This window comes from Prionailurus bengalensis, chromosome B1 (assembly GCF_016509475.1).
Source record: "Prionailurus bengalensis isolate Pbe53 chromosome B1, Fcat_Pben_1.1_paternal_pri, whole genome shotgun sequence".
Lineage (NCBI taxonomy): Eukaryota > Metazoa > Chordata > Mammalia > Carnivora > Felidae > Prionailurus > Prionailurus bengalensis.
The window spans coordinates 63,494,820-63,522,564 of NC_057344.1; the positions used below are offsets into that span (position 1 = coordinate 63,494,820).

At 38.6% G+C, this 27,745-nt stretch overlaps 1 protein-coding gene across 2 annotated transcripts; it reads right to left on the minus strand.

Annotated features, from left to right (window-relative positions):
• Window positions 1-5,282: 5,282 nt before the first annotated feature.
• Window positions 5,283-27,489, minus strand: APELA (apelin receptor early endogenous ligand). Of its 2 annotated transcripts, XR_006295030.1 has the most exons (4): window positions 27,211-27,489; window positions 25,750-25,839; window positions 19,079-19,149; window positions 5,283-6,336 (listed from the first exon to the last, which is right to left on the minus strand). XR_006295030.1 is itself a non-coding variant. In XM_043566148.1 (3 exons), the coding sequence occupies exons 1-2, from the start codon at window positions 27,284-27,286 to the stop codon at window positions 25,751-25,753; spliced, it is 165 nt and encodes a 54-aa protein (XP_043422083.1). In that variant the 5' UTR covers window positions 27,287-27,477; the 3' UTR covers window positions 5,283-6,336; window position 25,750. The 2 variants fall into 2 exon arrangements, 1 of the variants encoding a protein (XP_043422083.1); XM_043566148.1 differs by lacking the exon at window positions 19,079-19,149 and having other exon boundaries at window positions 27,211-27,477.
• Window positions 27,490-27,745: the final 256 nt, after the last annotated feature.

Sequence of the window (27,745 nt, forward strand, 5' to 3'; positions counted from 1 at the left end):
TCTAGTGCCTGGCATGGAAAACGTGGTGTTAAAGCACATACGCACTATATATAAATTCACTTGATAATGCTTATTTCTGTTTTCCTGAGAGCAGAAGTGAGATTTAGAAGTAACAGGTATAAGTGTTCCATTTTGTTTTTTTTTTTTTTTTTTTTTTTTTTTTTTAAATTTTTTTTTCAAAGTTTATTCATTTTTGGGACAGAGAGAGAGGCAGAACATGAACAGGGGAGGGGCAGAGAGAGAGGGAGACACAGAATCGGAAACAGGCTCCAGGCTCTGAGCCATCAGCCCAGAGCCCGACGCGGGGCTCGAACTCACAGACCGCGAGATCGTGACCTGGCTGAAGTCGGACGCTTAACCGACTGCGCCACCCAGGCGCCCCTCCATTTTGTTTTGTATCATTTGTAAAGCTTGTTAAAAAAAATAAAATCTGTAAGTTTTTCTTCATTTGAAAATAATTTTTTAAAGAGAAAAGCCAAGCCCCTTTATACAACTATGTTTAGAATAGTTTCAAATATTCTGCTTAAACATAAAAGGAAGAATTTTATTTTTACTTTATGCTGTTTTTCTCTTTAAAAAATGGTTAAAGCAAGCAGAATAATTTCCAAGTTTCCTTGAAAGTAGAGAAGGAAAGTTGAGAGGGAATGAATCCAAACTTTGTTGAATTAAGTATGAGGCACACATACTTAATTCAACAAAGATACAGAAGTCTCTGGCCAAGGTGCAGAAGTGGTGATCACTCCAGCGGTCTGCCTCCAAGAGGAGGCAAAAATCTACACACCAGAAAATTTGATCCATTTTTCAGCTACAGGTCAGGAAATGATTCTTTATGCCATATTTTATTATAAAAGATGTGTCTGTAATAATTTAAAATTCCTCTTATATCCTAGTACCTTTTGGAAAGCACTTGGATTTATATTCCAACTGTGTCAGTTTACTAGCTGTGTGATTTTAGTTTATTCTTATTTTCAGAGTTTCAGTTGCCTCATCTAAAAATGGGCAAACTAATGCTTAATCCAACAGGATTATGGGGAAACTACTTTGCAAAAGGCTGAGCCCCTTTCCTCCCTCCCTCCTCTCCCTTCCTTTATAACAAGTGCACTTTTTAAATTAAACAAACACAGAACCTAAGGAATAATTTTTATGTCCATCAACTGATGAATGGATAAAGAAATTGTGGTTTATATACACAATGGAATATTACGTGGCAATGAGAAAAAATGAAATATGGCCTTTTGTAGCAACGTGGATGGAACTGGAGAGTGTGATGCTAAGTGAAATAAGCCATACAGAGAAAGACAGATACCATATGGTTTCACTCTTATGTGGATCCTGAGAAACTTAACAGGAACCCATGGGGGAGGGGAAGGAAAAAAAAAAAAAAAAGAGGTTAGAATGGGAGAGAGCCAAAGCATAAGAGACTGTTAAAAACTGAGAACAAACTGAGGGTTGATGGGGGGTGGGAGGGAGAAGGTGGGTGATGGGTATTGAGGAGGGCACCTTTTGGGATGAGCACTGGGTGTTGTATGGAAACCAATTTGTCAATAAATTTCATAAAAAAAAAAAAAGAATAATTTTTAAAAATGTTTATTTATTTTTGAGACAGAGAGAGACTCGGGGGAGAGGGCAAAGAGAGAGAATCCCAAGCAGGATTTGCACCATCAGCACAGAGCCCAAAGTGGGGCTCAAACCCGCAAACCGTGAGATCATAATTGGAGCCAAAACCGAGTTGGAATCTTAACCGACTGAGCCACCCAGGTGCCCCAATAATGATTTTTAAAGAGGCTCAGACACCCAAAAAACAGAAAGAACTCCAAAAATTACAGTATGGACAATAACCATCACCCACAATCTCATTACAGGAAAGAGTATCTTAACAGAAAACATGTGGGTGTTTTGTCAAATTGCAAGTTTGGAACTTTTTTATTTTTCAAAGCTAATATTATTAAAAGATCTTACAAGAAAGGGGGAGGGTGCCTGGGTGGCTCAGTCGGTTAAGCAGCCATTGAGCATCTGACTCTTGATATCAGCTCAGGTCATGATTCCAGGATTGTGAGACTGAGCCCTGTGTCAGGCTCCATGAAAACACGGCAGACCCTGCTTAAGATTTTCTCTGTTTCCATCTGTCCCTCTTCTCTGCTTGCGCTCTCTTACCAAAAGTTAAAGAATTAGAAGCATTTTGGTTTTGGCTTACTTACTGGATTTGAAATTTTCATGATACTTACAGCTCAGTGTATACAAGTCATATTTAGTTAAGCATAACTATTTGAGTTATGAAACACAAAAATGTTGTTAACACCTCACTGGAAGAGAAAACAGTGTGGAAACTGACATATGAACACATTTTCCCAGGAGACGTTACATTAAAAATAGAAAAAGTGAGGGGCACCTAGCTGGCTCAGTTGGTGGAGCATGCATTTCGTGATCTTGGGGTTGTGGGTTCAAGCCCCACCCTCAATTAAGTATAGTGATTACTTAAGAAATACAAATCTTTATAAAAGAATAGAAAAATTGAGAAATATATACATACCAAAATATTTTTTACTTTTATCCATTACCAAGTTAAAAAACTTTAGAGAATTTTTTATAGTTACTTACTCCATAGCAAGGGACACAAAACAGTTGATACTAGATATTTTGAAAACTTCCAAAAATTGAGTTTGTAATACTTCTTAATATGTAGTTGGGAGATGGAATAGGTAGTTTTTGTTTGTTTTTTTTTTAACATTTATTCATTTTTTGAGAGACAGAGACAGAGCATGAGTAGGGGAGGGGCAGAGAGAGAGGGAGACCCAGAATCCGAAGCAGGCTCCAGGCTCTGAGCTGTCAGCACAGAGCCCAACGTGGGGCTTGAACTCACGGACCGAGATCATGACCTGAGCCGAAGTCGGATACTTAACCAGCTGAACCACCCAGGTGCCCCCACATAGATAGTTCTTATGGATTAGTAGTGTACAATTAAATAGCAAACTTCCAGATGAGGTTGAGAATTCTTCTGCAGAGCAGTTGACAGAGACTGGAGCCTGAAATCTGCAACCTCACTACCACTTACCAAGACTCCTTGGAATCCAATTATGATTTTATAGAAGAATGAGAGCTTAAATGTGAAAAGAAGCCAGGGCTAGAATCCAGTGTTCTTTCCATGAACATTCTGGCACAGTGGAAGCCAAGAACAGAAAATGGGATACAGATCTAGAGTTTAGGGAGTGAAGTCATTTTGGGAAGTGAGAATGAGGAGAAGAAACAAAGCCTGGAACTCAGGCTCCAATGTGCTAAAACAAGGTTCTTGTTACCAGATTAAACTGACTAATTTTTTCCCTTTGCCTCAGGCTCTAACAAGGCTCAGTCAGTTCTGTCTTTATCTAAAAGTTTGATATTTTGCTCATTATGCATTTTTGGTGGTGCTAATTTTTTTTTTTTCAAAAACGGTGCTAAAATGTTACTTATCTTGATCAGTGAGATTTCGAGCACACCCTTAAATTTTGTGTCCACATATTCTAGTCCTGGCCCTTTGAAGGAGTAAAAATAGTGCAGAAATGAGACCAAAGACTGCACTGACTTCAGAGTTTGGAAGGAACTGAACCAAGAGAGAGGGATCAGCATTTCCAATTCTTATTTGCTTCATCACTCTCCATCTGCTCCCTTCATGGACTTACTTCATGGTTCCAAATTGGGCTGGCACCATTACTTCTGATCCCCTTAACTATCTTTGTTTTTTTTTCTGACGTTTATTTATTTTTGAGAGAGCATGATGGAGCAAGTGGGGGAGGGGCAGAGGAAGGAGACCGAGGATCCGAGGCAGAGTCCAATGTAGGGCCTGAACTGGTCAACTGTGAGATAATGACCTGAGCTGAAGTTGGCCACTTACCTGCCTGAGCCACCCAAACACCCCAACCCTTAACCATCTTGATTAAACTATGTAAAATCCATTTTCCTTCAGGTTCTGAAAAGATTAGAAATTACAAAAAACTTTTAATAGAAAAATAATAAAACACGAAATCATAGGGAAAGTTTAAAGCCTACATCTTTGGGGCACCTGGGTGGCTCAGCTGGTTAAGCGGCTAACTCTTGACTTTGGCTCCGGTCGTGTTTCCAGTTTTGAGATCAAGATTGAGATTCCCCTCCCCCCAACTTCCCCCATCAGGCTCTGTGCTGGGCATGGAGACTGCTTAAGATTCGTGCTCCCTCTGCCCCTCCCCCACTCATAACCACGTGCACACTCCCTCTCACTTTCTCTAGAAACCACAAAACAACCCGTATACATCTTTGACACTCCTCTGTTTCCCCTTCCATCTCACCGGTGAATAAATTTGGTTCCATTGTCATGGATTCGTTCTTGTATGCCACTTTCAACATACCTGATTTTTTTCAGATTTTATTGCTGGGTTTTTGTAGATGTTGAGAGAAATTTTGCCCTTACTTCAATAATCCTGAATTAAGTAAAAAACTGTAGTGGCAAGGTATATCTCAAGGAACAAACAATGGAAATAAAGAAAAGTATCAGAACGATTTCTACCATGCTGTGCTCAACACTTTGAACATTTCTTATACAGAATAAGGACAAGTAGACACTCGATTGTTTTATTGAAAACTCACTGCAGTTGTATGAGCAGTTATCTACAACCATTTAATTACATTACAATGGTATGGTTGGTTTTTAACTTTGTGAATGTCAGTCTGTACTTGAAATAGTACTGGCTTGTATTCAATGAGACATATTTTAACTGTATAAAGCATTGCTTTCCTTTTTTTGCACAAAGTATATGAACAAGTATATGCTTTAAAAATAAATATAACTGATAATAGCTTATGTTCTATCAAAATGCACTTGTGTAAAGGAATCACGATTTATCCAGAAAAGCATTTATAATTTCCCCAAAATTAGGGGCGCTTGGCTAAGTTGGTGGAACATGTGACTCTTGATCTTTGGGTTGTGAGTTCCAGCCCCACGTTGGGGGTAGAGATTAATTAATTAAAAAGAATTTTTAAAAATTTTCTATTTATTAAAAAAAAATTTTTTTTAATGTTTATTTATTTTTGAGAGAGAGAGAAACAGAGTGTGAGCAAGGGAGGAACAAAAAGAGAGGGAGACACAGAATCTGAAGCAGGCTCTAGGCTCTGAGTTGTCAGTACAAAGTCCCACGCAGGGCTGGAACTCACAGACAGCAAGATTATGACCTGAGCTGAAGTTGGACCCTTAACTGACTGAGCCACCCAGGCTCCCCCCAAAGAAATTTTTTTAAAAAAGAATTTCCCCAAAATATCCAATTTAAATGAGGTAACACATTTCATAAAACATCTTTAGTGTTTAAAGTTAGTTACAGTTCTTTCTATAAACACTTTTCATCCCAAAAGATGCCATTAATAAACTGTGAAAGGGAGACAAACTGTGATTTCAGAATTTCTGTCTCAAATTCTTTAGAGTATACCAATCCCAAATTTATTTTAGCAAAATAAGGGTTAATGGCTTATGGCTTCTCCTACTCTATAATGTTTACAAAGCAAAATTTCTAATCAAGAAAAGAATTTGTAAATTTCATACCTGGAATTAACTTACAATAAAATAAAAACCTTATGGAATTGAGTGATCTTTTCAATGAATACAAATTAAGAGTGTATCTAACAACTTGGAAAGATCTAACAGAACTTCAAAGGAAATCAAACATTGGCTTCTTATAATTACATAATGAGAAATAGATTCAGAAATGATCATTTCAGTTAGTTTTTAAAACTTTCTTTACAACTTTATGAATATTATTTAAAATAAAAAATACTTTCATAAGCATTAAAGCCTATAATTTAAAATTGGTAGCAGTCTGTAGCTTCTTTCTTAGTCTCTCTCTATAAAGAATCGATGAACCAATTAATTTATCCCTATTCTGTAAAGCCAAATGACCAATGCATTTTATTTCAGATTTAGCACTTTTGGAAAAAATCACTCAAACATATAAACACTTATTTTAATTTTGGAGAATTATAGGAATATGAAAGAAAAATTTTAATTCTTGTACCTTTTATTATTACAGAGTTCTAAGACATTAAAAAGTATATTTCTTTTTAACTCATCTAAGAATAGTAATATACAGAAAAAGATGAGAGATTTTGTTATAGAAGCAAATAACTGTGCTTCGGATTGGAATTGTTTTTGAATTTATGTTATTTTCCCCTCTAAAGAGAAACCAGGAAAAAGAGAATCCTGTAAAACTAAGAAACCATCGCAGGTGCTTTCAAATGATTCCTTTTTGTACAGGAACTTCTAAGCAATCACACTATGGTGTGGGTGGGTATCTTTTATTCACTCCTCTTCTGGCAGACCAGGTGAAGTTAGCTTAAGATCTATATCGGGGAGACAAATAAGAAAGAAACACATTATAAAAAGAAATGCTATCCAGCAGACTAATTTACCCATGCTTAATTTTTTTAATAGATAATGAGTTTTAAAAACTTAACAAGGTTTTTCAGTGCTGAAAGCAACTTTGTATTTTCTTACCTTTCAATATGAAAATAGCACCCATATTTCTTCAAAGGCCTGAATTCATGTTATTAAAGGGATTTTTTCACTAAATTATTTTTCACCTATTTGCTCAATTTTCTTAATATTTTTGGATTTTGATTCCTCATATTTATACCAGCTAAGATAGTTTATTTTCCTTAATATTTTGGATTTTGATTCCTGATATTTATACCGGCTAAGATAGTTTAATTTGGAGGTCAACAAAAACATACCAGAGCCAGTATCTTTTATCAAGTAGGCTCCACACCCCACCTGGGGCTTGAACTCACAACCCCAAGACCAAGAGTCACACGCTCCACCAACTGAACTAGCCAGGCGCCCCCAGAACCAATATCTTAATTTGAGGTATTTTAACAGATAAAATGGTCCCTAGGAATCCTTTAATGTTGTGAAACTATTTAATAATTAGTACTTAGCAATAAGTTTTAACTATATGGTAGAGCAACATATTAACTTTTTTTTTTTTTAAGAGAAAATGGATCTTTTACAAGAAGACAATCACTGGTATCAAGGTTTCCTAAGCAATTTGTTTTGTCTCCCTCCCGAAGACGTGAAGGCAGCCCTTTGCTTCATTTTTGGAAGCTTCCATGTACTTAACATTTCCCTTTCCTGACAGTCATGATGGGATGGCAAAAACAATTCAGCAGTGAAAAGATGCAGGTATGCCTCTTCTAGAAATCACCTCAGACTGCCTAAATTTTGAACATAAAAATAAGATGGGTATTTTGCTTATCAGATTAGCAAAGATTAAAAACTTTAATAACACCTAGTGTTGGCAAAAGTGTGGGGAATAAGCATTCTCACAACCTGCTATTGAAAATGTAAGGTGATGTAGCTTTTCTTTTTCTTTTTTTAAAATTCTTTTTAATGTTTACTTATTTTTGCGAGAGAGAGACAGAGAGACAGATACAGAGACAGAATGCAAGCAGGAGAGGGGCAGAGAGAGAGGGAGACAACAGATTCTGAAGCAGGCTCCAGGCTCCGAGCTGTCAGCACAGACCCCGGTGCGGGGCTCGAACTCACACCATGAGATCATGACCTGAGCCAAAGTGAGATGCTTAACCAACTGAGCCACCCCCGTGCCCCCCTCCATTTTTTTAATGTTTATTTTTGAGACAGAGAGTGAGAGTGAAAGAAAGAGAGAGAGAGAGAGACAGAATCCAAAACAGGCTCCAGGCTCTGAGCTGTCAGCACAGATGTGGGGCTTGAACCCACCAACTGAGATCATGACCTGAGCTGAACCAACTGAGCCACCCAGGTGCCCCAGTGGTGTAGTTTTTCTAGAGAGCAATTAACCACTAGGTATCCATGTTTAAAATATGCATAGATCAGAAGTGCTTGGCTGGCTCAATCAGTAAATCCAGCAACTACTGATTTCGGGGGTGGTGAGTTCAAGCCTCACGCTGGATGTAGAGCTTACTTAAAAGAAAAGAAATGCATAACCTTGAGGGTTCTTAAGCAATATTATAAGGAGCTCTTCTTCCCAGTGAACCAAGCTTAGCTGGTGAAAATTTTCTTTAAAACGAAAAGTCTCTAGGGGCACCTGGGTGGCTCAGTGGTTGAGCGTCTGACTTTGGCTTGGGTCATGATCTCACGGTTTGTGAATTCGAGCCCCGCGTCAGGCTCTGTGCTGACAGCTCAGAGCCTGGAGCCTGCTTCAGACTCTGTGTGTGTGTCTCTCTCTCTCTGCCCTTACCTGCTTGCTCTCTGTCTCTCTCTCAAAAATAAATAAACATTAAACAAACTTTTTTTTTTAATTAAAAAAAAAAAGAAAAGTCTCTGGAAATTTAAAGTCTCTAGAAATTGTCTGAGGGAATAGAGCAAATGGGGCAATACTAATTCAACTGCTCTAAAGGGAATGTTTGTGTTCCCCAAAATTCATATGTTGAAACCTAACTGCCAATGTAATGGAGGTGGAGCCTTTGGGAGGTGAGTAAGCCACAAGGGTAGGGCCTTCATGATTGGGATTAGTGGGTGCCCTTATAAAGTAGAATCCAGAGGGCTCCTTAGCCCCTTACATTATGTGAGAAGATGGACATCTATGAACCAGCCTCCACGACTGTGAGAAATAAATTTCTGTTGTTTACAAGCCCCTAGTCTATGGTATTTTGTTATAGCAGCCTGAACAGAATAAGACCCCAGAAAAATCTACTAATGACAAGAACTGGAAATGGTAAATAAGAAGGCTAATATAACAGCAACTCTATAAATAGGTATTTCCTCTCCTTTCTTCTCTCAGGCTTAAAAGGCCTAAAATTGTAGAAAGTAGTGATTTTAACAAAGTTGTATGTGTAATGTATGTAGATGTAATAACTATGCTGAAATTAAAAGAGGGAAGAGAGAATATAGCTATCTAGGTATTTCTATATCTCACTGGACTTAAAATAGTATAATCTGAAGTAGATTCTGATAAATTCAGATATATATTATTTAAGTCCTAGGGCAACCACTAAGAAAGTAAAATAGATATATAGTTGATCCTTGAACAACACAGATTTTTTTTTTTAATTTTTTTTTAACGTTTATTTATTTTTGAGACAGAGAGAGACAGAGCATGAACAGGGGAGGGGCAGAGAGAGAGGGAGACACAGAATCAGAAGCAAGCTCCAGGCTCTGAGCCATCAGCCCAGAGCCGGACGCGGGGCCCGAACTCACAGACCATGAGATCGTGACCCGAGCCGAAGTCGGACGCTTAACCGACTGAGCCACCCAGGCGCCCCTGAACAACGCAAATTTTAATTGCACAGGTCCACTTATACACAGATTCTTTTTTGATATGGTGCTATAAATGTATTTTGTCTTCCTTATGATTTTCTTGGTAACATCTATCCCTCTACCTCATTTTACTGTAAAAAAATACATTAGATGATACATATAACATGAAAAATATACATTAATCATCTGTTTATGTTATCAGTAAGACTTCCCATCAACAGTAGGCTATTAGTTAAGTTTTGGGGGAGTCAAAAGTTATACATGAATTTTTGACTGCCCATGGGGTCAGTGCTACTAACCTCTATGTTGTTCAAGTGTCAACTGTACATCCAATCATATCAATAACATTAAATGTGAATCTGGGGCAACCGGCTGGCTCAGGCGGTAAAGCATGCAACTCTTGACCTCAGGGTCCTGAGTTCAAGTCCAATGTTGGGCATGAAGCCTACTTAAAAAAAATGTGGATCTACTAAACAAGCCATCTAAAAGGCAGATCTTGTCAGCCTGAATAAAAAAAACAAGCAAACAAACAGAAACAAAACAGATAAACATAGGGGAAGGGAAGCAAAAATAAGATAAAAACAGAGAGAGAGGCAAACTGAGGGTTGCTGGAGGGGTGTTGGGCATTAAGGAGGGTGTTTGTTGGGTGAGCCCTGGGTGTTATATGTAAAGTGATGAATGACTAAACTGTATTCCTGAAACCAATACTACATTACATGTTAACTAACTTGAATTTAAACTAAACAAACATGATCCAACTCTATGCTCTGTGTCAGAGACACACAGATTCAAAGTCACAAATAGGTTGAAAGTGAAAGGATAGAAAAAGATAGGCAAACAGCAACCATAAGACAGCTGCAGTAGGTATCTAATGTCAGACAAAATAAACTGTAAGACAAAAAATGTTGTTAGAGACAAAGACATTTTATAAAGATAAAAGGGTCAATTGAGGAAGATAAGAATTATGAAGATACATGCACCAAAAAACAGAGCCCCCAAAATACATGAAGCAAAAACTGACACAATTAGAAGGAGAAATAGATGATTCAGCAACAGGATGAAGTTAGAAATCAATAGCAAATAAATACGAAAAATTCACAAATATGTGGAAATAAACAGCACATTGCTAAACAACCATTAAAGAAGAAATCACAAAGGAAATAAGAAAATACTTTGAGATGAACATGAAAACATGGGATGTAGCTAAAGTAATGCTTAGAGGGAAATTTATAACTAAACATCTGTATGAAAAGAGAAGACAGAGCACTTGGGTGGCTCAGTTAGTTAAGCATCTGACTTTGGCTCAGGTCATGATCTCACAGTTCATGAACTCGAGTCCTGCGTCCCGCATTGGGTGAACACGAGCCCCGCATTGGGTGAACACGAGCCCGGCTTTGGGTGAGTTCAAGCCCCATTTCAGGCGAACACAAGCCCTGCTTCGGGTGAGCTCTACTTCTCTCTCTCCCCCTCCCTCTCTTTCTGCCCCTCACTCACTTGTGCCCTCCCTTTCTGTCAAAAAAAAAAAAAAAAAAAATCTCATCACCTTAACACACTAGAAAAAAGAGCAAATGAAATGTAAAGCAAGCAGAGTAAAGAAAAAAGTAAGGATGAGAGCAGAAATAAATGAAAAACTATAAAGAAAAAGAACGTACCCAAAGTTGGTCCCTTGAAAAGATCAACAAAATTGATAAACTTTACCTAGACTGACCAAGAATAAAGACTGAAAATCCTAAACTCAGAAATGAAATAGAAAGCATTACTGTTGGTTGACATTACAGAAAATGTTTTAAAAAATTATAAGGAAATATTCTGAACGACTGTGTGCCAAAAAATTAGATATTTTAGATGAAACGAACAAATTCCTAGAAAGACACAAGCTACCAAAATTGCTCAAGAAGAAATTTAAAAAAAAAAAATTTTTTTTATGTAAGCTCTGTACCCAACATGGGGCTCGAGCTTACAACCCCAAGATCAAGAGTCACAGGCTCTACTGACTGAGCCAGCCAGGCACCCCAGAAATAAAAGACCTGAATAGGCTTATAACAAATAAAAATTACATCAGCAATTTTTAAAAAATTTCCCACAAAGAAAAGCCCTAGGCCAGATGGCTTTGCTGGTGAATTTTACCAAACATTTAATATGTTTTCTTCCAAACATTTAATATTTAATATGACACATGATTTCAATAGAATAAAGGACAAAAATGCACCATAATCTCAACAAATACACTCCTCCTTCACCATAAAAACTCTCAGCAAACTAAGAATAAAAGGGAACTTCTTCAACCTAATAAAGGACAGTTACAAAGACCCACAATTAACATACTTAATGGTAAAAGAATGAATGCTTTCCATCTACAATCAGGATTAAGACAAAGATGTCTGTTCTCACCACTTCTATACAACATTGTACTAGAGATTCTAATTAGGGCAATTAGGCAAGGAAAAGAAATAAAAGACATCCAGATGAGCAAAGAAGTAGGGGCGCCTGGATGGCTTTAGACGGTAGAGCCTGTGACTCTTGATCTCGGAGTTGTGAGTTCAAGCCCCATGTTGGGTGTAGAGATTACTTAAAAATAAAACCTTAAGGAAAAAAAAATGAAAAAGAAAGAAAGAAGTAAAAGTATCTATTTGCTGATGACATGAGCTTATACATAGCAGGTCTACTAAAAACTATGAGAATGAATGAAAAAAAAAACCTATGAGAATTAAGAATTTCACTAAGTTTACAAGAGATAGGGTCAATACACAAAAATTAAATTGTATTTCTATACATTAGCAATGAACAATTCAAAAATAAAATTAAAATTCCATTCACAATAGCATCAAAAGAATAAAACACTTAGGAATAAATTAAACTAAGTAAGTGTAAAACTATATTCTGAAAACTACAAAACATTGCTGAAAAAAACCTGACTAAATGGAAATACGCCCCATGTTCTTGAATTGGAAACCTTCATTGTCAAATGGCAATATTTCCCATATTGATTAACAGATTCAACACAGTCCCTATGCAAATTCCAAATTCCAGCTAGCTCTTTGCAGAAATTGACAAGCAGATCTTAAAATTCATATAGAAATTCAAGGGAATCAGCATGACCAAAAATCTTAAAGAACTACAAATTTGGAGGGCTCACACATGCCTTTTAAAAACTTGCCATAATACTACAATAATCAGGACAGTACAGTATTAGCACAAGAAATGGCATTTAGATCAATGAAATAGAACTCAGAGTCCAAAAATAAACCTTGGCATTTATGGACAATTAATTTTCAACAACAGTGCCCACATAATTAAATAGGGGAAAAGAACAGCGTTTTCAACAAATGGTGCTAGATTTGGATAGCTACACAAAAAGGAGGCTGGAACTCCTGTCCTCACACTATGAATAAAATTTAACTCAAAATGCACCATAAGAGACACATGGCTGGGCCAGTCCATAAAGCGTGCAACTCTTGATCTTGGAACAGTGAGTTTGAGCCCCACGTTGGGGTAGAGTTTACTTAAATAAATAAAAATAAGAATTAAAAAAAAAATAAAGGGATCAGAGCCATAAATGTAAGTGTAAAACTAGATAACTTTTACAGAAAATATATGTGTAAATTATATTTGTAACCTTGGATTAGCCAATTTGATGCCTAAAGTACAAGCAACCAAAGGAAAAATAGACAAACTGGATTGTAACAAAACTAACAATTTTTGTGTTCAAGGAGAACACCCAGAAAGTGAAAAGACAACCCATAGAATGGAAGAAAATAATTGCAAATCACATCTCTAATATGGGCCTTGTATTCAAAATATAAAGAATTCCTACAACTCAACAATAAAAAATACAAGCCAATTGAAAAACGGGCAATGGGGGCGCGTGGGTGGCGCAGTCGGTTAAGCGTCCGACTTCAGCCAGGTCACGATCTCGCGGTCCGTGAGTTCGAGCCCCGCGTCAGGCTCTGGGCTGATGGCTCAGAGCCTGGAGCCTGTTTCCGATTCTGTGTCTCCCTCTCTCTCTGCCCCTCCCCCGTTCATGCTCTGTCTCTCTCTGTCCCAAAAATAAAATAAACGTTGAAAAAAAAAATTTTTTTAATAAAAAAAAAAAAAGAAAAACGGGCAATGGATTTAAAGAGTCGTTTCTCCAAAGATAAACAAGTGGCCAGTAAGCACATGAAAAGATTCTCAACATCATGAGTCATTAGGGAAATGCAAATCAAAATCACCATGAGATAGATACAGTACTCTCCTCTTATCCCAAAGGATACATTCCAAGACCCCCCAGTGAATACCCGAAACCATGGATAGCACCAAATCCTGTATATACGATGTTTTTTCCTATTCACACATATCTGTGATAAAATTTAGTTTATAAATTAGGCACAGTAAGAGATTAACAAGAACTAGTAACAAAATAGAACAATTATAATAATAAGCTGTAATAAAAGTTATGTGAATGTGGTCTCTCTTTTCTCAAAATATCTAATTATACTATACTCACCCTTTCTTGTGGCAACGTGGGATGATAAAATGTCTACGTGATGAGATGAAGTGTGGTGAATGATGTAGGCATTAGGATATCGTGTTACGCAACTGTTGACCTGAAGATAGGTCAGAAGGAGGATCATCTGCTTCTGAAACACAGCTGACTACAAGTAACTCAAACCACGGGCAGCAAAATCGTGGACGAGGGGGGACTACCGTACCAACCTCTAGGAAGGTTATAATAAAAAGTGTTGGTGAGGATGCAGAGAAATTGGAACACTTATATACTCCTGGTAGGAATGTAAAATGCAAAATGCTGCAGCCACTATGGAAAACAGTTTGGCAGTTCTTCAATAAGTTAAACATAGAATAACCATATAACCAGCAATTTCACTCTTAAGTATATACTCTAGAGAATCGAAAGCATATGTTCAAACAAAATTTTTTTAATGTTTTATTTATTTTTAAATGCTTATTTATTTATTTTTGAAAGAATGAGACAGAGAGCGAGCAGGGAAGGGGAAGAGAGAGAGGGAGACAGAATCCCAAGCAAGTTCTGTGCTGTCAGCACAGAGCCCCGTATGGGGCTTGAACTCCCCATCTGTGAGATGGTGACCTGATTTGAAACCAAGAGCTGGACGCTTAATCCACTGAGCCACCCAGGCACCCTTGTTTTATATAGTTTTGAACAGGGGAGGGGCAGAGAAAGAGGGAGACAGAATCCCAATCTGCACTAAAAGTGCAGAGCCCAACATGGGGCTCAAACATGGGGCTCAGACTCGTGAACCATGAGATCATGACCTGAGTCAAAATCAAGAGTTGGATGTTTAACTGACTGAGCCACCCAGGTGCCTCTCAAACAACAACAACAACAATTTTAATGTTTATTAATTTTTGAGAGAGAGAGCGTGAGCAGGGGAGGGGGAGAGAAAGAGACAGAGGATCTGAAGCAGGCTCTGTACTAACAGTAGAGAGCCTGCTTGAGATTCTCTCTCCCTGTCCCTCTCTCTGCTTCTCCCCTGCTTGTGCTCTGTCTCAAACTAAATAAACTTAAAAAAAAATTATAAACAAATGTTCAGAACAGAATTATTCCTAATAACCACATAGTGAAAATAAACAAAATGTGATTTTTCTATAGAATGGAATTTTATTTAATCATTAAAAAAGAATGGAGTACTGATACCTGATACTATATGGATGGGTCTTGCAAACATTAGGCTAAATGAAATAAGCCAATCACAAAAGAAAAAATTATATATATAAAAGTATATAAAATTTCCAGATCTGTAAGCAAATCTGTAAGATGAAAGTAGGTTAGGGGTGCCTGGGTGGCTCAGTCGGTTAAGCATCCGACTTTGGCTCAGGTCATGATCTCACAGTTCGTGAGTTCGAGCCCCGTGTCGGGCTCTGTGTTGGGCTCTGTGCTGACAGCTCAGAGCCTGGAGCCTACTTCAGATTCTGTGTCTCCCTCTCTCCCTGCACCCCCCACGCTCTATCTCTGTCTCTCAGAACTAAATAAACGTTAAAAAAAAAATTTAAAAAAAAGAAGAAAAAAATAGGTTAGTAGCTGTGTGGGATTAGAAAGCTGGGGAGAAACGAGGAGTACCTGCTAAGATGTATGAGTCTATCTTTATGGGGAGGTGAGCATGGAGCCTGCTTAAGATTCTTTCTCCCTCTCTCTTTGCCCCACCCCTACCTGCTCTCTCTCTCAAATAAATATTAAAAAATACTATTTAAAAAAATTGCTAAAGGATCTTGAGTGGTATGAAGCGATAATATGAAGAATGGATAAAAGAGAAGCAAAAGTAGATATGAGGAGGCTGGTGCAAGGCAGACAGTAATACACTTGGGTGGTGTGAACTGGAGATGAAATAACTTTGGAACTGAGAGACTGAACACACAAATGGACAATGGCCATATGTTAAAATAGAACTCTGAACCACAAACTCTACAGCAACCAAAGCAGGAAGTCAAACCATAACCTCTGTAGCAACTGGGCTCAAATGGCTTGAACTCACAAACCGTGAGATCATGACCTGAGCCAAAATCAAGAGTCGGACACTTAACCAACTGAGCCATCCAGGCGCCTCACCACACCACTATAAAAAAAAATAAAAGTAAAAAAAAAATACATCCAAGGGTGAAATGTATTGCAATAGTTAACAGTAAGTGATTTTGTTCTTCTCGTCACCCAAATAGCAACAAATACTCACTTGCTGTTATCGAAGAATAATATTTTTCAAATGTTACTGGTATGTAATAATAAAGTTCACCAGATATCAGTAGATCACTAAATTGAATACATCTCTGAGAACAAATTAAGGCAAAAGATGTGTTACAAAGATATTTTAGATGTCTGAACATGATAGAGTACTTTAAGTACATATCTGCAGAAATAATTATTATACACTTTGTAACAATAAATCGGTTCCCAAAGTGAAAAAAAAAACTCTGAAATTAGGCTTTAGTCTATCATATACACATTTTGGTAGGGGAATATTTATTATAATACATCATCTATAACATAACTACAGTTTCTAGATTTATATGTTCAGTATGTATTATATTTTTTTTATATATTATCATTAAGGCATGATTTTTACAGAAAAGTTTTATTTTTATCACTAAGCAACATTAGGGATTTTCTCGGAGCATGGTTTCTGGACAATGGACTATAATTAACTGAGAAAACAGTAATTTTCTATATTTCATTTAGGTTTAAAAAAAATTTTTTTTTAAGATTTTCATTTAGTTTCAAGTAAGAGATACTACATATGTCATCATCCGTGCAGAAATCCCCTACATTTAGGGCCATTCACACATTGTAAAGGTTTATACTCTTAAGGTTTAGGGGCCAGATCTTGCCTTTCAAGGAGCTGACATTCCAATACTGATAAAAATCTGGCAAAATACAGTAGAATATGATAGCTTTGAAAATAATACTTCTAAAAATGCTGTAATTGTTGAGAGAGTGGAAGGTAATTTTAAGCTAAGTGGATGAGGGTGTGGGCCGCATTTTAAAGAAAATGGAATTTGTGGGGCGCCTGGGTGGCTCAGTTGGTTGAGCGTTTGACCCCGGCTCAGGTCGTATCTGGCGGTCTGTGAGTTCGAGCCCCACATCGGGCTCTGTGCCGACAGCTCAGAGCCTGGAGACTGTTTTGGATTCTGTGTCTCCCTCTCTCTCTGACCCTCCCTTGTTCATGCTCTGTCTCTCTCTGTCTCAAAAAATAAACAAACGTTAAAAAAAATTAAAAAAAAAAAATGGCATTTGGAAGAGATCCCTTTGGGAGGGGAAGGTTTTGAACTTAATGAGATGAGGGAAACAATTCCTAGGAGTAGAAACACTTCCAGCACAGAGAGAGAAAATCAGAATTCAGTCCGGCAGTTACTGTTCAGTTATTTCCTGAAAATGTGTGTTGGGTCTCATTATAGGTAAGTCTTTTTTTTTTTTTTTAATTTTTTTTTTCAACGTTTATTTATTTTTGGGACAGAGAGAGACAGAGCATGAATGGGAGAGGGGCAGAGAGAGAGGGAGACACAGAACCGGAAACAGGCTCCAGTCTCTGAGCCATCAGCCCAGAGCCCGACACGGGGCTCGAACTCCCGGACCGCGAGATCGTGACCTGGCTGAAGTCGGACGCTTAACCGACTGCGCCACCCAGGCGCCCCTCTCATTATAGGTAAGTCTTAAATGCTAAGATAATAACTAAAAGTTTCATTTCATTTCTCTCAGCAACATTTATGGAGTGCCTGCTGTATTCGGGACACTTTTTCATCAGCTAATGTTACAAAGATCAATACAACCCACTGTTGAGAGGTTAACCGAGCCACTCCCTGCTACTGCTTCTCGGCATCCATTTTGTGTGGCTAAGTGGCCTGAAGGGGCCTTGCCGGGACACTTAAGCCCCTCCCGCAGGCTCATATGGATAGCAGCCACAGAGTCACGAGCAAATACAAGCTTCTGATATCACTTCCCCAACAGCCCTTGTGATCAAATCTCCCTTGCCTCCCAGGGCCTGTATTATCTTAAGTACCCCTTAGATAAGAACCTCCGTGGGGCCACCCTCCACCTCCATCCCCCATCCAACCCCCCCTGCTCTTTTGGTTTGAATTGATCAATGAGACCCCAGCCCAAGAACCCAAAAGCATTCCCACAGTCCCTAATAAGGCATGTGCTCTAGGTCTGCATTCTCCCTTGACCCCCGCCCCGCCCCATGTGGCCCCTCTAGGCAGGCTGTGTACTTCCTCCAGGACCCAGGAGTGATAAACATCTCTATTTCAATTTATCTTAGGTCAGCTTTTGAACTAAGGCTTACCTGGCTCATTGTTCTGTACTAGGTGCTCCGCTTTAACAAATTTTAATTTAACAATGTCAGAACACCCACATTCTGCCTTCAGGGAATTTACACCATGTGGAGGAAGGAAGGGAGGAGTCTGCCAGTTAACAAGGTGCAGTGAGTCAAGTACTTTGACAGAATTACTCAAATAGGTTGAGAGCAAAATGTAGACATCTAATACAATTTGTATTACACTCAGGAAAGGTTTCTTGAAGGATGAATAGTGAAGAAAAGGGGTGCCTGGCTGGCTTAGTAGAGCATGCGAATCTTGATCTCAGGGCTGTGAGTTCGAGCCCCACATTGAGGGTAGAGATTATTTAAATAAATAAATCTTAAAAAAAAATTAGCGAGGAAAAGAGTAAAGAAAGGCCATTGCAGGCAGACGTATACCTTGAGAGTTCGCCAAGAGGTGAAGAATTGACTAATTTTATTTTATTTTATTTTATTTTAATTTTTTTTTCAACGTTTATTTATTTTTGGGACAGAGAGAGACAGAGCATGAACGGGGGAGGGGCAGAGAGAGAGGGAGACACAGAATCGGAAACAGGCTCCAGGCTCTGAGCCATCAGCCCAGAGCCCGACGCGGGGCTCGAACTCACGGACCGTGAGATCGTGACCTGGCTGAAGTCAGACACTTAACCGACTGCGCCACCCAGGCGCCCCTTGACTAATTTTAAAGTAACATTAATAATAATAATTCTAGGGGCACCTGGGTGGCTCAGTCAGTTATGCATCTGAACAGTTCAGGTCATGATCTCTCGGTTTGGTTTGTGAGCTGGAGATTTGCATCAGGCTCTCTGTTAGCACAGAGCCTGCTTCGGATCTTCTGTCTCACTGTCTCTCTGCCCCTCCCTCCCTTGCGCTCTCTCTCTTTCTCAAAAATAAATAAACATTAAAATAACAATAATAGTAACTCTAGCTACTGTCGATTTAGCAGTTGCCATGTGCGAGGTATGGTAGGTAGGGCAAAGTTAATACCATTACTAGCTCCATCTTAAATGTCTGGAAGTGGAGGGAGGCTTAGAGGGGACAAGTGACTTACCAATGACCACTGAACGAGCTTGTGGCCAGAGCCTGAATCCATGCAAGCCAGTCTTGATTCTTTCTTATCCCCTTTAGAAGAGGGAAGGAGAGAGGAGATGACAGATGATGCCGGAGAGGTATATTTTGTAAAGTGTTGTTTGTTAAATTATGGGAGTTCTCACCATCCTGAAGGCTACAGGGATAGTTAAGAATCTTAATCAAGATGTGACATGATAGGATTTACACTTTAGAAAGATCGGGTGATAAAAGAAAAAATGGATTTTCCAGAATCAGAACTGGAGCAGTGATTAGTTAAGGAGTTGAAGTCATGCTGGATAGATGTAACAGGTACTAAGATAATGGTAACAGAGATGAAAAGGAGGGAGCAGATTTTTAAAAATATTTCAAGGTAGATGGGGCGCCTGGGTGGCGCAGTCGGTTAAGCGGCCGACTTCAGCCAGGTCAGGATCTCGCGGTCCGTGAGTTCGAGCCCCGCGTCAGGCTCTGGGCTGATGGCTCAGAGCCTGGAGCCTGTTTCCGATTCTGTGTCTCCCTCTCTCTCTGCCCCTCCCCCGTTCATGCTCTGTCTCTCTCTGTCCCAAAAATAAATAAACGTTGAAAAATATTTCAAGGTAGAAATGACTGACCTGGGACAAGGTAGAAATGACTGACCCTATAAATGTATATCGTACATTAATTGCAATGACCTGGGAAACCAAATAGAACTGAATATAGGGCACCAGCTCAAAAATCTACAGTGAGACAGTAAATTGTATATTTCATAGCACAGTGCTTGATACATAACAAACATCTAATATATGATAGCTCTACAATTCTCCAAATTCTCAGAACACAGGAGAAATATCTGAGTGGGAAGAATTGAAGAGTTTACTTTTAAGTATGCATTCATTCATCAGATATTTCTGTGGAGCTTATTAGAATCACTGGGCATATAGCTGTGATCAAAACAAAGTCCCTGTTTTTTATGGAAATTACATTCTAATGAAGAGAGGCAGATACTAACTAAACAATAACAAGATAAATATATGTTATGTCAGATGGCACTAGGTGTTACGGAGTGAAACAAACCAGGAAAAGGGAAATAGAAGTATCTTGGGTAGAATGAGGTACTGCTTTTTTATAGTAAGAGTTTACTTTGGTATTGCTCTTTAAAATGAAGGATCAGGGAAGTTCTTCCTGATAACAACCATGATATTGGAACAGAGAACTGAGTTACAGTGATAAGCTGTGCAGAAGCCATGCTAGAGATTTGCAAATGCACTGCAGACATGAACTTGAAGTGACTTAGAACAGCTAAGGTGATTCCAAGTAGGCAACTGGCCACCCTATACATGTCCTGAAAGGAATAGTGATTTGTTTCAGAGATTAGTAATCAAAAAGGAGCATTGAAACCAGGGAAAATCCATTCACTATTTGACCTATAGCAAGATAGCTGAGACCAGAACCAAAATGTGTTCACTGGATTGAAAAGAAAGTCACTGGGGATCTTTCCCTGAATGTAGTGGGAGCACTGTATTGAAGTAGATGGGAGGAAAGGAAATAGCCATCTTTTTAAGAAATTTGGCTATGTAGAGAAGAACATGGGCTAGTCACTAAAGACCACCGTGGAGTCAGTGGTGCACCTGTTTTCCTCATTTTAAAAGGTGAAATAGATCAGCTTTGATATATTGAACAATCTGTAGAAAGCAAGTAACGGTTAGATCAGTTTCTTGAGATGTAGAGAGATTAAGCATACCCAGGAGAGGAACCTCTTAATAAAAGACTCCAAAGGGAAAATAGAAGTATAGCAGATGTAAATGTTTGTAGCTTGAGGGCAGAGTCTGATTTTAAAGCTTGAAGATCTCCATTTTCTCTGGGAAGAGAAATCTCTTGTTGTTAGTTGGAAAAGGTTAAGAAGTTCAAGGAAACTAGAGGTTTAAATAGAGCTGAATGGGAGTCAGAGGTACCTAAGAGTAAGCTGAAGAGTTTTTCCCAGGGGCGCCTGGCTGGCTCAGTTGGAAGAGTGACTCTTGATCTTGGGGTCGTGAGTTTAAGCCCCAAGTTGGGTGTACGCATTAGTAAGAAAATTAAGTTGAAAACTTAAAAAAAGGAAGCTTTTCCCATAAAGTCTTGCTAACGTTGTAGATAAAGTGCTCCACAAAAGTAGAGATTCTGTGCTGAAGACAGTTGGCTTTCAGTTCAGCCCAAGAGTCAGCACGGAGTGAGCAGGGCCAAGACAATAAACAGGACAATTGCAGAAAGAGTTGGCAGGCATGGCTAGAGATTTGGTCAAAGGAGTCAGAAGCCCGTAACTTTGAGGGGGTAAGAATAAGGCAGGAAATAGAGAACTAGAAGTACTTAACATTTTGAATGGTCACCAAGAGTGATACGAGAGTATTAGCTTGTCTCAACTTAAAATAATGTATTAGAATGTACCTTTACCAGGGTGCCTGGGTGGCTCAGTCGGTTAAGTGTCTGACTGTTGATCTCGGCTCAGGTCACGATCTCACAGTTCCTGAGATCAAGACCCCCATCAGGCTCTGTGCTGTCAGCGCAGATTCTCTCTCTCCCTCTCTGTTTGGGATTCTCTCTCTCCCTCTCTCTCTCTGTCCCTCCCCTGCTTGCGTTTTCTCTCTCTCAAAATAAATAAAGAAATATTTTTAAAATGTACCTTTACCAAAATCTTTTCATAGCCATTGCCTCGGGGACATGACTGGGAGACTCACCTTTGACTTTACATTCTTTCATACTGTTAGGAAAAGATTTTACACCATGAACACATGCCACAATTATTACTAAAAAGCTAGATAGGAGCACTTCGCTGGCTCAGTGGAGCATCTAACTCTTGATCTTGGGGTTGTGAGTTTGACCCCTATGTTGGGCTAGAGATTATTATTATTTTTTTAAAAGTTTAGTTATTTATTTTGAGGGGCGCCTGGGTGGCGCAGTCGGTTAAGCATCCGACTTCAGCCAGGTCACGATCTCGCGGTCCATGAGTTCGAGCCCCGCGTCAGGCTCTGGGCTGATGGCTCAGAGCCTGGAGCCTGTTTCCGATTCTGTGTCTCCCTCTCTCTCTGCCCCTCCCCCGTTCATGCTCTGTCTCTCTCTGTCCCAAAAATAAATAAACGTTGAAAAAAAAAATTAAAAAAAAAAAAGTTTAGTTATTTATTTTGAGAGAGAGAGAGAGAGAGAGAGTGGGGGAGGAACAGAGAGAGAGAGAAAGAGAGAAACCCAAATAGGTTCCATGCTGCCAGAACATAGGCGGATGTGGGGCTCAAACTCAGGAACCATGAGATCACAACCTGAGCTGAAACCAAGTTGCTTAACTGACTGAGCCAACCAGGCTCCCAGGGATTACTTTAAAAAAAAAAAAAAAAAAAGCTAGAATATGTATGTATGTAGATTTTATGCTTGGAAGAGGAAAATCATTAGAATCTAAAGGTCCTACCTACCTCATTTTCCACTCTAAAGCTCTCACATTAACCTGCAAAGTTGATTTCCTGACACCCTTTCTCTTGTTTTCCTCAACTCTAATTCACTTAGGACTGAATGTGATGCCAACATACTTCAGCAAGAAAAAATAATTCTCAAGAGAATGAATTTTACACAGCACAGATTTTTCTATTTAATTAACTCAATTGGGGGCGCCTAGGTGGCTCAGTCGGTTAAGCATCTGACTTTGGCTCAGGTCATGATCTCAGTTTGTGGGTTCGACCCCTGCATCGGGCTCTGTGCTGACAGCTCAGAGCCTGGAACCTGCTTCGGATTGTGTGTGTGTGTCTCTCTCTGTCCCTCCCCTGCTCATGCTCTGTTTGTCTCTCTCTCTCAAAAATTAAATAATAAAACATTAAAAAAATTTAATTACTCAATTGTGCAAGTTATGAAATGTCACTGAGGATCACTGAGAGGACTCCAGGAGCTGGTGAAATTGACAAAGTAAAGATAATAGTGCATTCCGATTATAGGAGCTAAAAGTCTAAACTACTTTAAAAGGTTAATCTGGAAAATTTCCAAAGTTAACTGCTTACTTTACCTATCCTTTTACAGTCTTACATGTCCCTAACTGAATCAAATCAAATGTGTGATTTTTATCTAAAACATACAGAAAACAGGTACGCCTGGCTGGCTCAGTCAGTAGAGCAGGCAACTCTTGATCTCGGGGTGGTGAATTCAAGCCCCACGATGGGCATAGAGCTTACACAAAATATAAAAAATAGTAAGTAAATAAAGAAATAATAAACAAACAACACATGCAGAAAACAGAGGGGGATAAATAAAAGGGAGGTTCTGCCTTAAAGTGCTGCTACTTAAGTCTATAGTGATTTACTTGGTTCTCAAGTTATGTTGCAGGACATACTAAAAAATATGCAAACTTTAGGACAATGAGAACTATGCTTTCATATTTGAAGGTAGCATTTGTTATAATAGCACTCAGTTTTTAAAGTTTTTTTTTTTTTTTTTTTTACATTTTTATTTATTTTTAAGAGACAGAGAGAGACAGGGCACAAGTTGGGGAGGGGCAGAGAGAGAATGAGACACAGAATCCGAAGCAGGCTCCATCCTCCGATCTGTCAGCACAGAGCCAACGCAAGGCTCGAACCCACAAACCGTGAGATCATGACCTGAGCCGAATTCGGATGCTCAACCGACTGAGCCGCCCAGGCACCCCATTACTATAGTACTCATTAAGCAAGATCTTGAAAAATTATCTTAATATTTATCCTGCATTGGCTCTTACGCTATCTCTGGATTTAAAAATGGGAGTTTTATACATTCTTCAAAGAACATGTAACTGGAATGTAGGACTAGTCTAAACACGGACAAAATGGATGCCGTAACCTAAGCAGTTCTTTACAGCTATCAGCCAAATTTTTTTTTTTTTTAACGTTTTTTTTTTTTATTTATTTTTGGGACAGAGAGAGACAGAGCATGAACGGGGGAGGGGCAGAGAGAGAGGGAGACACAGAATCGGAAACAGGCTCCAGGTTCTGAGCCATCAGCCCAGAGCCTGACGCGGGGCTAGAACTCATGGACCGTGAGATCGTAACCTGGCTGAAGTCGGACGCTTAACCGACTGCGCCACCCAGGCGCCCCGCTATCAGCCAAATTTTGTAAAGGATTGCTGTTAGTAAATGGTTTACGTGGCTTGTATTTAAATTTCCCTTTGGTTTATAAATTTGGTTTATAGATCAAAATTTTCCTTAGCTTTGAGAATTCAAATTTCATTACTCTATTTGTTTACTTGCAACCCTAGCTTTTACGGCAGGTGGTTTGTGGAGAAAGCTGATACAACCTGTGGCTAACTGAGGGCTTTTATTTGCGTTATGCAAGGTATCTTTCCCTATATATGCAGGAATTCTCTTGCTACTGTGAACCTCCTCCTCTCCTCTTTGTTATTTGTGGGGGAGTGCTGGGAAAGTCTTGAACTTCTCCACTCCTCCTAAGCACAGATTTTACCACTATTTGTATATGAGACTGAAATGCATTAGTGACACACGCCAAAGGATTTGTTAGCATAGAAAATCCTTTTAAAGCATGTTTTAGTCCCTATTAATTGGCTTCTCAGGAATTTCTTACTGTATCTTTCTGGATGTCTCCACCAAAGCTATTTTTCATATTTTGATAGCAAAGGTTCATTTGTTACAGATACAGGTGTAGAGAATTTGGCTTTTTGTCTTAGACTGCTTGACAAGTGATTACTGAATTGCTCTTCCTTCATTTACTGTGTTACTACAGGACGTTCACCAGGTCTGAAAAGCATGTATTAAACAATAGGCATGGCAACCATTCTTTCCTCTGAATGAATGAATAGTGCCATAAACACTACAGTCTACAGACCAACTGAATAAGCTAATTTAACAATTGCCTGTGTATGTCAACCAGCTGAGGGATATTTCTACGGCATTTTTTTCAAGGATGAGATGTTTTTACAAGAATTAAAGAGCTTAAAATAATTACAACGCCAAGTCATTTATTTTTTAGTATGAAGAAATACAAACTTGGGCAGTGTTTGAAGTTAATTGATTCAAGCAGTGTTAATGGTGGTGGTGGTAGAATATCACTGGCCTTTCAGTGAATGTGGAAAAAAAAAGAGGGGAGAGGAGCAAAATTCTATTCAGAATTTATCCTTAAAGATGCAACAACTATCAAGACCAATTCTATGAGTAAGGCTGGAAAACTGCCATGCTATTAATATTAAATTGATTTTATGCATTAAAAGATATATTGTCAAGAAAAATAAACTATTTTAATACATTATTAGAATATCAAGGATAGGATGTCATTTGCATGGTGTCGTTGGACAAATATGTCCAAATGCTTTCAAGGATTCAGTGGTCTTGGTGGGAAATGTGCTTGTTCTGGAGAACATACAGAGCTCTTCAGTGTTTTTCAAAACACATGTTTAAAGATACTCTCAAAATTATGTTCTCCTGGTATGTGATTTTTTAGTTATGAAAGTGTTAAACACAAACAGTAGTATTAATACCCATACAACTATCTCTCAGAATCAAAAATTATCAAGATTTTCCTACAATATTATTCACTGTTTCATTTGTTAGTATGCATCCCTCGAACTGATATCACCTTAAAAGTATTATCACATATTACAAAATATAAATAAACTTTCTTTGATATATCTCATCTGGAACATTGCCTAAATTCAGTAAAACAATTTCCTATCAGAAATACCTCAGGGGAAGGGCACCCGTGAATGGAGTGGCATACATCTCCTCTGAAGGCAGTTGTGTCTGTGCAATTTTCTTCTCAACGCCAAATTAGCTGAGGGGGGGGGGGTGGAAAAAGGAAATATTAGGAGCATTTTTCAGAAAATGAACTGTTATTTAATCTGGAGAATGTAAGGGAATGTTTTGGATCCAAACTAAATTGTGAGTATTTGCTACTTGCTCCGATGTGATCGTGACGTACAAATTAACGTGACGCAAAAACCAAAAGCATTTTCCTAACAGTGCATGTTAATAGCAGGATGTAGCAGTCATAACCTCCTCCTTCTACAGGACTTCTTCCTAAATGCTTCTGGATCTTTCATCTTATGTAGTGAGTTAATCACAGGTATTTTACAAGAACATTGTCCAAGGTATTCTGTAGTTCAGAACAGTTTGATTAGCAATTGCTATAAATTGGAAGAAGGGGTCAACTGCTTTCTGAATTGCTGACTTGGAAATTTTCTCTTATTTATGTAAAAGGGCAAACCAGGGGACGTCATCTGAAATAACCTCAGTGATCAAACTTCTGTTTAACTAAAAGGCAGAGACTGAATTTTTAACCAGTTATGCACCATTGTCTGCTCTAAATGGAGAAGTACATTGCCACCCAAACAATCTAACATATTTGGAATGGATATTACCACCTTTCTATTTAAATTTGGGTTTTCTCTTTCCTGAATAAGAAAACTTTTTTTTTTTTTACACGTCAGTGCTTTGAAATCTTAGATATTTGGTTTTGAAGTAAAAGCACATGAGAATAACTCTACTTACTAAATTCCTGTTGGCTAAAACCACAACAGATACTATCTTTGAAAAATGTGTCAAGTAAATTAATATTACCTTGACCATAAATATTTTTCACATTTTTGGCTCTATAAGCACAATAATACTAAAACTTTCATTTTTTAAGCGAGACATCGAATTATATAACCAAAAATAAAAGCTATAATAACCTGTTACAAGATTTTATCTGTATTTTGTCACATGGTGTTCATGTTGTTAAATCAAGTTGTTAACGATGCCCCACTCTAATCAGCAATATGTTCTTCCAATAAACTGCTTTGGAGTTTGTATTTTACCCCAAAATCTGTAAGTTTGTTAACCTCTGTAATCAGTAGAACAAACGGTTCTATTTCTTTTTACTTGTAAGGACAACATATCTAAAATAATTTAGTAATCAATTTTCTCTGAATTTAGAAAAACAGTGGCAAAATATTTATCATTTTAAAATCCATCAACTTTTAAAAATATACAAATAATAGATCTGAAAGGATAGATGACATACTTCCGAAAGCCAACCAACCCATTTACCCCCAATACCTCTAAGCACACCTAAGTGATTTTCAACAGGACGTAATCATGCTCAGACCCACGAACCCAAAGAGGCATAAACAAGTTACTCGGTACAAATGTACCAAAGTCCTACCTGGTCTCTGTCCGTTGATAAGAAGAAGACTCATCACAAAAATAAAAAAAACACAAAAGAATTGTTGCAACCTCATTTTTCTGCCGCACGGAAGCGGAGCAATAGCTCTCAGTGTAAACCAAACAATCTTTGAATAGTCTGGGCAATATCTGTGTGGCTTTCCTCACATTCTAATGACGAGCCTCAGAGAACTGCCAGCTGCATTTTCCAGAAAGGTTAATGATCACATCAGACAAGGTTACTGGTGCTGTGGTCGAGCCTCCCTCGGTCTCAAACCCCTCCTCCACTCCTCTCCTTCCCCCCTCCCCCGTCACTCCCCTTTATTTCCATAAGCAAATATTGGTGAAATAAACCATTCAAGCGTGCTGTAATTTAGTGGAAGTCCGCCGTGGAAGTTCCTAGGAGAGACTGACTTCGATCTGGATGTGGAGAAATATGTAAAACAAGTCAAGGCTTTGCCGCCACCCCTCACCATTTGCATCTGTTTAAACTTTGCATTGCCCATATTGGTCCCACATGCAGAAACCAATCAAAA